Genomic DNA, 12993 nt, shown 5'->3' on the forward strand with positions numbered 1-12993 from the left:
AAAATAAAACATACACCCAACAAGAACAAAGGGGTAAACGTGAATAATCAAAATTAAGATTTTGGCCACTCCTTAACATAGATCTTAAGATGTCCTATACATAAATTAACTAAATAAAAAATTAAGAGAGAACTAACTACAGAAGTAAACATAAAATAACATGCCCCACGGTCGGTACCCTTGCAGCGTAACCTTCCGGATGCTTCAATAAATTTGTGTACAGCAGTGATCGTAGAACCCTGACTTGTGCCGAATTGACAGGCCCCAAAAGACGAAATGTTTCGCGTTGTATGTGCCAAACCCAAATTACTGCTTGGAAATAACAGAAACATTCTACGGAGGGAGGAGAAGCGGTGGCAAGAAAGAAACAAATGGCCAATGGTCACCGGTTGATTACAAAACGAGCAGAGGTCAGTGATTGATAAACCGGATCTATAAAGATAAACATTTAGGCGGGGAACTCTGCAGCGGAAAGTTGACAGCGTCACCTCACATTGGCGTGAAAGGCACTTGCTCGTGTTCCACCAAAATTTTAAATGTTGGAAATCGTCTGAAGAAAGCATGGACGAGTCATGGAAACTCAGCAATAAAAGGCGTTTAAATCTAGCTCCTGTTATAAAAGAGAAATCAGGAAGAATATTTATGACCGGACCATTTAGTGATGTCGAAGCGAGCGAGTCAGCTGATTCATTTAAAAAGATTCTACTATGTCCAGAGACCCAGACAAAGCCGACTTCGGATAAATTTTCTGGGGCAAGGGTCTAAAATATACTCAGTAGGTGTGACTGATTATTGGAAGTTAAATGTGTACAGACCGAAAGCGCATCTGTAACAACTATTACCTTAGAATTCTGTGGACCCAATTTTCGGATGGCAAGAAAAACTGCCAGAAATTCTGCAAGAAATATTGGAGTGTAATCAGCGAGACGGAGAGCAAAAGACCAGTTGAGTTGATTCGAAAAGATGCCAACACCAGCGTTCTCTAAATTTTGTGATGCGTCCGTAGAAATAACCAAATGAGACGGAAATTGACTAAGATGGTCTTGAAGGAGACCTTCAAGTATCCGCGCAGGAAGAAGTTTCGCGTGTTTTGGAAAAATATCATCAAAAGTGAGTTTTATTTTGAATGAATTAGATTTTGGAGAAATGAGGTGCGGTAGGCTAACTTGAAGTTTTGATAACAGTGATTGAACAAAAATAACTTGTGGCTGTCGGTAACGCCGCCATCCTGTTCTGAAAAATGATTCTGGTGAATTGTTGAGAACGGGTTGCAAATTGGAAAGGGGTGTATCATAAAGCTTCAGGAAAGTCAGGACAGTAAGTTGCTTAAATCTGGAATCAAGCGGAACAATTCCAGACTCCAGATAAAGCACTATATTAGCCACAAAACTTGGCAGCCCGAGGCAGAGACGCAGCGCTTGCCTTTCCAGTAGAGTTAGAGGTCTTAGCTTGTATGCTGCACATCCTGAAAAAAGAACACAACAAAATCATCAGCAACGTAGTTCTACGCATCCCTGTCTTTTTATTGCTGAACCGGCGCAACAATGCCATTGCACGTTCTCCTTTCCATCGAAATGTAGCCACCGAAATGTTCTTCCACCGAATTGTAGCCATGGCTGCTGCTGAGTTCTTCGTTCTCCTCCTCTTCTATCTCCTCTTTGCCACTTTACAATATTATTATTTATCAAACCGCACTGAAGCGTAACTTTATTTAGAAACTTTATTTAGAAATTTCATAACGAATAAAACAAGAATCTGGAGGTCTATACATGACCTAACAAATATTGAGAGCAACCAAACATGAGTACGCCTACGGAACTATATTGGAAGGTTGAAAGCACACCTCACTCTGACAGGTCAGCTGTGTTTTTGACATTATCCTGAAAGCATGACTGACTTGCACAGTATGCTCTCATTGCAGAATGCTCCAATCATTCCTGCATTTGACATGATCGAGAGACACTTTTACAACATATGTGGTAATACCTTTGTATGCGGCTGTGGAAATTAAAATCAGCATACAGTGATTTCTCATTTCCTAAGGGCCCTTCCAGATATACAAACATTGTGTACAGCTGTGTACAAAACCAGACCTTCTTCAATATATTTGGAGTTCACACTTCACGCGCATATTGCCCAATGAGTGGCTGCTACGCCATTTGTTGGCTGCACGAGGGATGTAGTTGTTGCCTCCACCAATGATACCCTTCGCGAGTGCACCCATTTTTATCTTCTTCTTTCTTGGTGTAGTCAGCATTTCAATGTTGCCTTGGCATTTTCAGCAACAATGCCACAAAATCTAAAGGATATCGACTCTTAAGGAAGAGTACCACGACACTTTCGACAATGCTGTTTCTGAAATGACCACGAGGAGGGAAGCATTATTAGTATATTTCTTCATAACCTCAGTTAAATTTCTGCGAGTGCCATCAGCAGTTTCATGTCCAATTGGTAACAGTAACAACGCCCAACTCTTTTATCTGACGGTGAATAAAAGCTTTACTTCTGAAATAGTTGCCTGTGCATTAACGTCGTATTCCACTCGAAGCCAGAGATGCTAAATACGAATTATGCAGTGCCATCGGAGCAACACTGTCTGCGGTTGAGTGGCTTCAGACACCCTGGGGTTGTGGTCTGTGGGGGCCTGCAAAACAAAACTGACCGCGTTTGCTAAGTCACGTTTCTTTGTGGGCGTGTTTCTTTTTTTCGTGCGAAGGAGTGTGGTTTGTGCTGCCGATGCGGTACATGCGTGTAGTTCTTCTTAGCCCACTGCTTCTTAACCACTGCAACCAACATTCTTAGCCGACTGCAACCACTACAAATTTTAAGTAAAGCTGCCTTCATCAGTACGGTTTGTCGTTTAATTGTTTGTATGCTAGTCGTATTCATGTAGGCAGTTATTGTGAGAAGGACTTACGAAATCTTTAGTTCTACATTTGAAATAATGAAACAGGCACTTTCCTGCTTTCCTCGGCTACGCATTCTGTCGGCTTCACGCCTGTTGTATCTACGAAAGTGAGCCGCAGGGTTCCTATGATTAGCCATTTTGGTTGCAGTTGGAAGTCCATATAACTTAAAGTTGTAAGAACTGAGGTTGCGCAATATCCACGAGCATGCGTCATGATACGATATAATGAGTCGTTCTCAAGAAAATGAGAAACGACCCTAATCCTTGACAGGTGTGTGCTAGTGCATGGCACTCGCACCTCGGGGTTGGTGTACCCTGGTGGGGCGGGAAACCGAACTCGGGCGAGCGAGCGAACAGAACTGGCGGGAAACCACCACGCACAGACGAGCGGGCGAGGAAGCGAAGAAGGGCGAGATACATAGCCCCGTACCAAACGGCGCAAGAAGCGCCCCTTGCGCGCCCCTCCGGAGCTAACGTGAGAGCATGTAACGAGCGCCGACGAGCAGCTGGCGTGCCCGAGTAAGCGGCGGAGCAGGTCCGCGCCCGGAAGGAAGCGAGAGAGGAAGTAGTGCATTCACCCCTTCGCTGTGTTTGGCAGGCGTTTGCTATGTGTCAGGTGGTGTGTAGCTCTAATTAGCATGCTTTTATTATATAATGAGCGGGTACCCCAGGTTTAAGTTTGTGGTCCCTGATGACGTCACTTCTGGTCTTGGAGTTTCGCGAGAATTTACTGAAACGGTGGCTATCTAAAGTGTACAATTGTGTGCTTTGGTGTAGGCTAATTAGACTTTCCCTAATTGTATCTGATTATTTCTGACACTTTGCTTATTTCTGTGCTAAACCTGTGCTGTGATGTCACATCTATTGTGATGATGTGGATAGTGGCGTGCGGTGGCGAGAAGACCTGCTTGGAATGATGATGGTGTTGTGGCTACAAGAAGATTGGTGATGATGGTAATAGAAGATGACGACACGTGCCACGAACGAAGAAGCGACACGAGGAGCACGCAGAGCGTGAGAGCGAGCGGCAGCCTCGAACGCAAGCTCGCAAAACGGCGGCTCCAGGCCCGGGTACCGGCGACCGGGTATCCTTACCGTGCGGACCTGGTCGGGGATCCAATTCGTGTCTGGGCTTTCCTGCGCGCCAGCGGCCTGCTGTGATAGCGGCCTCGTGCAGTGTTTCCTGCTTGGACCGGGACGCCTGAGCTACCAGCCTGCTGAGCGAGCCCGAGGACTGGCGACCGGGCGTCCTGCTACCGTACGGACCTGGTCGTGGATCCCGCTCGTGGCTCTGCTTTCCTGTGTACCAGCGGCCTGCTGTGATAGCGGCCTGGTGCAGTGTTTTCTGCTGGCCACCGGGGCGCCTGAGCTACCTGTCCGCCGACCGAGCGTGCCGTTTTAGCAGCCGAGGCGTTGCAGGTCAGGCATTACTGGCCAGTACAGCAGTGGCCTGGTCCTCTACCGGCCTGCTGTTTCTCCTGCTTCCACGTCGCGACAAGGAGCGGCGTGGTGCGACAAGGTGCGGCGCGACAGCAACGACGTAGCCACAACAGCGCTCTACCGTCACAACCACCGTCACGGGCACCGCAACGACGATGTATACGGGCACGTGCTTTATATGGAAGGACAACTTCCGAACTATAGCCACGTACATGTGTATGTAAATCATCTGTATCGTGTTAGCGTGTCAGTTTAAAGTCTGTGTTTCGTGTACCAAGCTCCCGTCTACCCGTGTCATTATTAAAGGATCCTGGGCCCAACTGGAAACCGGCGAGTTTGTCGTTGTTTCCTCATCACATCTATCAACCATAAGTAGAAACATCGGTGTAAAACAATGGTGTAGAACCATTGTGTTAACCTGTTTATATTTTTTATTTATTTTTATTTTCGTCCCACCTCTGTGACAAACCTGAAGCCGGTTCCTAACCGGAAGCTGCTGCGCATTGAACTTGGTGCCCGTGCCACTAAAATGCTATACAAATTACTCCTTTACGAAGCAGACAGTGGTTAATGAAACGGCGATAACGCCTTCCGTTCTGCGGAGCCATCAATTCTTGTGATGGTATTTCTGACAGGATATCGCGTTCTTGAGCATTATTTTGGAGAATGAGTTTAGATGTTATATTGTACATTGCCCCGCGAACAGTCGAAATGGATGGATGGATGGGAAAACTTTATTATGGTCCATTGGGTCGCGCTAGTTTCCTAGCCTGAAGCGAAGCACTCCCACGTTGGGACCGAAAGGCCTAGCCTATCGGCTGCTTCGCGGGCCCGTTGGACTGCCCATAGCTGTTACTCTAATGTGAGACTGCGTAGAGCTGCTTCCCACCACTCTTCAGTGTTGTCCTTGTCACGGCGTAACGCGGAGCAACGTCAGAGCATATGACTAAGATCTATGGTGTCGTTACATTTATTGCATCTTGTAGGAGTAAAGATCTCCGATGGATCTTGTTGATTAATAGAGGGTTCGGTTGTATGAACACTCGAAATAACAGTTGTATGTATGTATCAGGCAGAATAGGGTTAAATTTTGATGGTCTGCCTAGGGAATGTGCTTAATCCGTATTAAGAAATGTTCGTTGGGGGTAGTTCTGGCCTTCACGTGCCTGTTTCTTATTCGAATAGTCACCATTTGTTTTTAGTCCAAGCTATGCGAACGGACACGCTGAATATGCATAGTCGCCAACAAAACTGACAAGATTTACGGCACAAATTCGAAACGCGACTGCATCATCAAGAAAGGCGACAGCAGCCCAATAATGACGACACACAGAACAAACACACACGACAGCTACTGCCTGACAGCTGAAGGCTTATTGTGGTGGAGCAATATAGGAAAAAAAAGGGGGGGGGGAGAAAGAAACAACACGTGATCAGCAAGCCTTTGTCACATGGTTTTTCTTCATCGCCATGTAGAAAAAAAATTAAGCTGCATAAAGTATGCTCAAACTCTGCAAGCGACCACATAAGAAGAGATCCTGAAAGCACATGTAGTATATTCTTTAGTCGACGTACGTGTCTAAACAGTGTGATGTACTGGGTCAAACTATTGCTTCTATTTTATGGTAAGTGCAGCCTGACGATTTATTTAATAATTTCTATTTATTTGCATGGATAAGTTCAGTTGCCTTTCAAGGGGTCCTAAAGAATACACAGATGAGTGCCTGCTAGAAATGTTTTCAAAAACTAATAAAGGCCAGAATATGTCAACCTAAGGTTAGTCACTCGGCCTCACATATATAGTGGAGGTGAGAACACAGTAAAAGGAAAGTATTGCTTTTTCAGACAGTACTTTTTATCATTGCCCCCTTTTTTCTCGTGTTATTCCAAGGCCTTTCTGTCTAAGGTCATTTATGCGGCGCCCTATATTGTCTACATTGATTTCATAGTTGTTCGTTATCTAGGCTTTTCAATGACTTCGCGTTAAGCATATTGAACTCAACTGATTTCAACACTGACTCACACATAATTCAACGGGGAGCACGTGACAAAAATGTGGAAAATTAAATGGGGCAATGGTGCCTCTGCCACGCTTGATAATGTAAAGTTGCACCTACGCAATTTCTTAAGGCACTCTGCTATAGACTTCTTACCCCGTAAGTTCACCTCTCGGCATTTACTCTAAGCGTCGCATGAATTCACATTAGCAAGAACTCAATATTGTGGTTATGACTAGTGCAACAATTTCAAGTTTTGCTAAATAGATGTACGAGTGTAAGTGCAGGTTTTTTATACACATTCATGTAATGAAGACCTTTATTTTTTAAATAAATTTGATTACCCAGCTAAATCACGTCTCTTAATGCTAAGACTTATAACAGTTTTAGTCGTCAATCTCCACGAGCTACACTATTGAAAAGATTTCAATCATTTTTCGAAATTATTTTCTTTTCAGTGTACTGTCAAGGCTTATGTGACGATCCCATTGCACAAAACAGAGCCAAGCGTGAGGCGGTCCCACTGTGGAAGCAACCGATGGGCAAGGTCATACCAGCAACACTTTCTTGAAACTGGCAAGCATAGAATTTGCTTGTTAGGCATAATAATTATCCTAACCTGCTGCTTACATTGCTTAGTTGCGGTTAAGTGCTGGTTTCGATAAGTTCTATTATAATATTTTTATATGCAGGCTTCTAATTCGGTTCTAGTGTTCTTGGAATAAGGCCATACATTGGGACATGATATTAGACTTGATATGTTCATTTGCTCCATAAATAATTGCACAAGGAGCTTTATCTATTTTTTTTGGGGGGGGGGATATAAAAGTTTCTTTTCATGTGACGGTATCATTAAAGATGACAAAATAAGATAGTAAACAATAGGCTGCAGTCACCTTTCATTAGCCGGCATACAATAACTTCATCACCACCATCATCATCATCAACCTATATTTATGTCCACTGCAGGACCAAGGCCTCTCCCTGTGATCTCCAATTGCCCATGACTTGATCTAGCTAATTCTAATTACCTTGGAAGTACCTTGGAAACCGACGGAGAAGAACGGAAGGGAGCATAGTCAGAGATCGCGTGGAATACTGAAATCCTGTTGTGGCTGGGACTTAATTTGGCCGCGTTAAAAGCATTGTAAGATAGGCGAGTCGGCGCTCTTGTAGGTCCTTAAATAAAGCAATTTCTTCCGCACATTTTCTGTCATAGGCTACAGTAGGATTATCATTTAGAGCACTGCACGGGCTCGGGCTTACCCGAAAGCCCGGGCCCTGCCAGGCCCGTGGGCCGGGCCGGGCCCGGGCTCGGGCGGGCCGCGCAATGTTCGGGCTTGGGCGTGCCGCGCAATGTAAAAACGGGCCCGGGCCGGGCCCGGGCCGCAAAAATCGGCCCGTGCAGTGCTCTATTATCATTTCGTCAAATTCTCCCTGTAACGTTTACTAGTGCCGTGTAACAAGGACAACTCAACGCCGATGCTGCTAATGCGTATACAGAAGTATTCATTAGAGGAGTTCAATTAACCTATGTCTCTTTTTTTTTCATCCAGGCTGATGACCGATGTGGGTCTCAACTAAAAGACAACGCCACATGCAATGTAAATATCACTTAAATATTTTCAATTACTTTTTCATCTTCCTCTATCAATATTTAGAGAACATATGTTAGAATTTATGCATTGCCGGGCTCAGCCGGTTAATAATGCATGCAGTCATGTATGCCATATTAGCCCTTTACGTACGAGTGTTGCATTGCGTTACTATACCATAAAAAAGATTATTGCGTAGTTTTGGCAATGAGTACGTGACTTCTGTCTAAATAAATGTCTTCGCGAAGCACTGAATAAAACACAGCAAGCGTCAGTTGTTTGATTAGAGCAGCAACACATGACGAGGAAGAAGTTCTGAGGATACGCACTCATGCAAGAACTCCAGCTACAATGGTGTCGCATACGCGATATACAGGAAATAAACTATACACCTATGATTCACATATGACCAGAGCTGTCTGCACAATTTCTAAACGAAGCCTTAGGTGATTTTGTTTTTAGCCGCCTTCCAGTATTCTGCCTTGTCTTTTCTACATATTGCTGAAAATGGTCCTGCAAAATGTTTTTCCCTTTAATTTACTATACCTGTTACAATGTGTTTTCCTCATTTAGACGGGAAATAAAAGTTTTCTTTTGAATATTTATATGGCTTCTTCTCAAAGGGTTGTTTTAATAACAAGAGTACTCATAAAAACCAAATCATCCCAAGGGCTCTAGATATCATCAGCTTTCTTTATTTGCATTGTATGACTAAAGCTTCTTTGAGTGATTTCAATTGCCAGTGCCTTGCGCCAGCTGACCGCATATTATGCCTGGAAGTTTCCTAATTTTATCCCACCGCACAGTTAGCTGCCGTCCCCGACTGTGATTTCCTTCCATTGGCTCCCATTCTGTAACTATAATAGAGCGCCGTTTTATCTGCCCTACCTATTGCTTGGCAAGCCCAATGCCATTTCTTCCTTATAATGTCAAGAATATTAACTTGCCAGGATTCCTGCCTCATTCTCACTAGAGTCTTTCTATCTCTTAATGTTACACCTATAATTTCTAATTCCTTAGCTTGTTGTGGCGTCCTTAAGTTCTTGTCAAACTCCTTTTTTTGAACTCGAAGTTTCGGCCCTATATGTTCGTACCGTTCGAATGCAATGGTTTTACCATTTCTAGTAAGGGATAGCGCTAAGCAGCCAGTGATGACTCAGTAACACATAACATCAAAATCACCTTGATATAATATCGTTTTATAGTTTTCCGATCTTACTACTATTCAATGTATTTAAAATCATTGATGATGTCATAACAGGCGCGAAGACCCACAGACGCCAATGGGCGTCTGTGTCGCCCATTGGCCTTCAATCTTGAAGGCCAATGGGCGATTGTGTATGGGGATGAAGTGCGAAAGGGATAAAATACTGCGATAGTTAGTGTAACCTGTGCCAATAAGGGGTGCAAATTCGACCGCTTCCGTGAAAAGCGTGACTCGTGTTCTAGCTACTTTTATTCATTGAGCATTGACTTTTCGTAGTCTTGACGTCACATTCTTTCTCATCCTTGCCGTCGGCATGGCTTACTTTTGATGCCAAAGCTACAAATTGCGCATTGTGCGATAAAGCCGGCGTCTGTAGGAGCAAAACGGTACCTTAATTGCCATTGGCTGTGACTGCACGTCACGTGCGCGCCTCGACAAAGCTGAGCAGGTGAAAGGTATACCTGCTGCCGCGGCAGGTGTTGCGGGAAGGGAAAGAGCATCGCAGCGACGATACCTTGACCTGGCTCTCGGAAACCTATGTTATCCGCGCATTCCATGTAAGCGCAACCTCTCGTCTGCGTTCTAACTTCACCTCTGTAATCGCTATACAGAAATTGAATGTATAAAAACAGGATACATTGAAAGGGAAAACGTTGGGGGTGATGCGTTTCGAGCCTACGATCCCATGTTCAGATGTCCAGTCTCTTACCCACTGGGTTACACCAGAACCTTCTTTCTACCATTGGCCAAACATCTCAACTCCCTCGCTTGCCTGTGAGGAGTTCATAACTCGAAGTATTGCTCAGCGGCGGTCTATTGTACAATACTGGTTTCGAATTCACAACTCGCAAGAAGAGCTTACGTGTCCTCGAATGTTTATACTACTCTTAAGGTAGTTAGTCGTGCGGTGGATGTTGTAATGCGATTGTGAAGAGGAGGAATCAAGCTTTGGCACAACTGAAAGTCAAGTAAACTAACTCCTTATTCGGCGAACATGTGCCCACAAGGACAAGGTACGTAGACTCAGGCACACCGAGGGTGGCTACAACAGGCGTCGATCGTCGAAATCTGATCCGCGAGTCGAGCACGTTGACCATTTTTTGAAGATTGCCGCGTAATCGCTTGAGCTCACCTGCCTTCCAGGCTGTACAGCACCATTCGCGACGCACATTCATTCTGATTACACAAGGTTTCGTGACAACATAGACAAGAGATGGAATCGGCTACAATGATCAATAATGCTCTAATACATGCAGGCGCATCTTGAGCTGGGCAATAGCATTAACTGTTTCTAAGCCGGCAAGCAGAAAAACATAAACAAGGACGCATGTAAATATTCAACTGCGGCATTCATAAATCAATGGTGGCTATGTGCCAAGAAACAATAATAATAGCCAAACGTATATATATATATATATAAATGGTATCTGAAAGCATTTCAGCATCACTATCTGTGTCCTGTGCAATTCACGGAGACAAGACGAACCAATAGAAAAATTTATCTAGAAAACTCATAGTTTTTTCTACCGCAACAAACACAATTTTTCTATAGTTTCCAGCACTTCAGTATCTGTGAACATAGTGCTGCAGTTTTCCCTTAAAGGCATGGTGCCAACACCAATTGCGGCCAACACAAAACTAATTTACTCACATTTTTAGGTTCCCAGTGAGCGAAATGTTGTCAGTATTGCTTTATGGTATTTTCGGCATACATTTTCTGCATTCACAGTTGCGATAAAAGTGGACATCAGGCAGCGCTTGGTAGCAATTTCTTTCAGAATGCGCCTCAAGAACTGCTTATTGGTTTTGGTCGATGTATTTAGCACAATTAAAATTACACGTAGTCTGGCTGACCATAAGTGAGTCTCAGTAGGGATAACCGGTTGTTCAAAAGGAATTGTGGCAAACGTTGCTTTAATAATAATGCTCTCAGCATTGACCATGCTAGTTTATAAACGCTCTGTTACACTAACCCGAGTTGACGTAGATAGTGCTTTATTATATTATCAGCGTTCAGCATGGGTGCTGGCGGAGGCTCCGGTTGTGCTGTAATAAGCTGGTAGACGAAGCCTAGAGTTCTTTAAGCAATGCACTCAGTTTGCACAAAAAGATCGTTTCCAAGGCTGGTGGTCGAAATCATCAATCAGCATTCTAAGTATGGAATGATTCAGGTTTGAAAAGAAATCGGGAAAGCAATTATATGAAAACTCCGAGCGCGTTTCTGCCGTCAGCGTCGCCGTGAGGTTCCGTATAAAGTACAAGAGCGGTAAAATCGTCGCCGCGCGCCATATACTGTATGTGAGAGCGAAAGCGTGCAAGGGTGACCCGGCGATCGCAGCTCAATCTCACGCACGCGGAGGAGGAAAGTGGCAAGGAAGCGTGCTGTATTCCGTCGCACACAACGCTCCGGGGGGAAGGTAGGGAGCGAGGGGGCGTTCAACTCTGGACGGGTGGGCGGCTGCGCCGCCGCTGTACCTTGAAAGCCATCTGTGTAGGGGACACAGTCCACCATATGGTGTGTTTTTGCGGCTTAGTTCGCACTGATACGACACTCAGCACGAAGGTCAATACTCAAGATGCTGCAACCGCGCTTCCTCACTCCAGCGTTTCGACAGCGAGTTTCGGCGGCCATCAAGTGAGATGTGTTCATGTTCGCATGTTGATTGAGATGTTATGCCTATGTTTACAAGTTTATGCGTTAGATAAAACTACTATCCTTACGAAACCTGTCCACTGATTTGCTATCGCAATCGATGCTTCGCTTGTCGGGCGAAACTACGAGATTTTTTATATCAGCCCTTTACTTTACCATGTCGATTTATAGTGTCGTAGTAGACTGCAAGAATATATTTTTAATCGACGAATTTTCTTACACCCGAGGTAGTTTTGTTGCCCCGCATTTTTGCGTACTAAATAGTACCGTTTAGGTGCTAAGTACTGTTGCTGTAACTTCAGCCGGTACAAGTCGTAGCCACATTGGCATGCTGAAATGCTGCAAGAAATAGGTGCCGCATCTCTGGGACGTGTAAAGAAAATGTATTACCCTAAAAGAAAATGTGTGCATGTATTTTTCGGTCTTTTCTGGTAACATGAGATGAAAAGCAACGTTAAAATATTCCCCAATGGTACACTTGCGTCAATGTGCTTGTGTCAAAAAACCATTATTCTACCCATAATTATGTGTGTTGTGAAGAATACTGAGTGAAAATAGTAAGAGCACTATTTCGCGTAGCTTTATTGTTATTTAAGTGCCTTTTCTTGCCCTGCTTAATCGCCTTGAACAAGTTGCAAGCGACAAATATCTGCCCATGACTTGCGCTCATTATGATTTCCGTTATCCGACTAATTATGTTTTTTTTACTACATCTTCACGCCAGATGCCACGGTGGTGTCCTGGACGCGTTGGCAGGTGCTGTAGGAAAGAGTGCATCTGCAAGGCATTACTAAACCCATGCGACTCTGGCAAATCGAAACATGAAAAGAACGCTGATGTGGCACCGCCTGTGCCTGGACACGAAGGGGAATGCACTCTTGAGTGCATGAAGAAATGCTACAAAACATGCCCGGAATTGAAGACAAAGCCGGACGCCTGCGCAGTGCGTTGTGCACCTGGCTGTCAGAGTCGATGTGGTGGCAGATGAAAGCAACAAGAAAAATTAATCCGGTTATCGACTCTTCTTGCAATAAAGATTTGCGTGGAAGAGAAACCAAATAGCTTCAACGTTTTTTTTATGGGGTGTACAGAAATTTTGAAGAACCCATGGGATCAGCATTTTCAACAAACATGCGTGCTTTTTATAAGCTATGCAGTCCAATTAGGAACAACACATCAAACGCAAGTCTTCT

General features: G+C 44.4%; 1 protein-coding gene across 1 annotated transcript; it reads left to right on the forward strand.

Moving 5' to 3' along the window:
* Positions 1-5856: 5856 nt before the first annotated feature.
* LOC125947177 (uncharacterized) lies at positions 5857-12788 on the forward strand. The gene is made up of 4 exons (XM_049671561.1): positions 5857-5973; positions 6804-6892; positions 7902-7949; positions 12525-12788. Exons 1-4 carry the CDS (start codon positions 5940-5942, stop codon positions 12786-12788), a joined length of 435 nt encoding a protein of 144 aa, XP_049527518.1. The 5' UTR covers positions 5857-5939.
* Positions 12789-12993: the final 205 nt, after the last annotated feature.

Source organism: Dermacentor silvarum, chromosome 7 (assembly GCF_013339745.2).
Source record: "Dermacentor silvarum isolate Dsil-2018 chromosome 7, BIME_Dsil_1.4, whole genome shotgun sequence".
In the NCBI taxonomy this organism is placed as follows: domain Eukaryota; kingdom Metazoa; phylum Arthropoda; class Arachnida; order Ixodida; family Ixodidae; genus Dermacentor; species Dermacentor silvarum.

Excerpts from the sequence above, each read along its gene's own strand:
- LOC125947177 (XM_049671561.1), top strand. The coding sequence starts at position 5,940 with ATGTACTGGGTCAAACTATTGCTTCTATTTTATG. Across the intron at positions 5,974-6,803 it reads ACTATTGCTTCTATTTTATG|TGTACTGTCAAGGCTTATGT; the intron begins GTAAGTGCAGCC and ends TTTTCTTTTCAG. Across the intron at positions 6,893-7,901 it reads GGAAGCAACCGATGGGCAAG|GCTGATGACCGATGTGGGTC; the intron begins GTCATACCAGCA and ends TTTTTCATCCAG.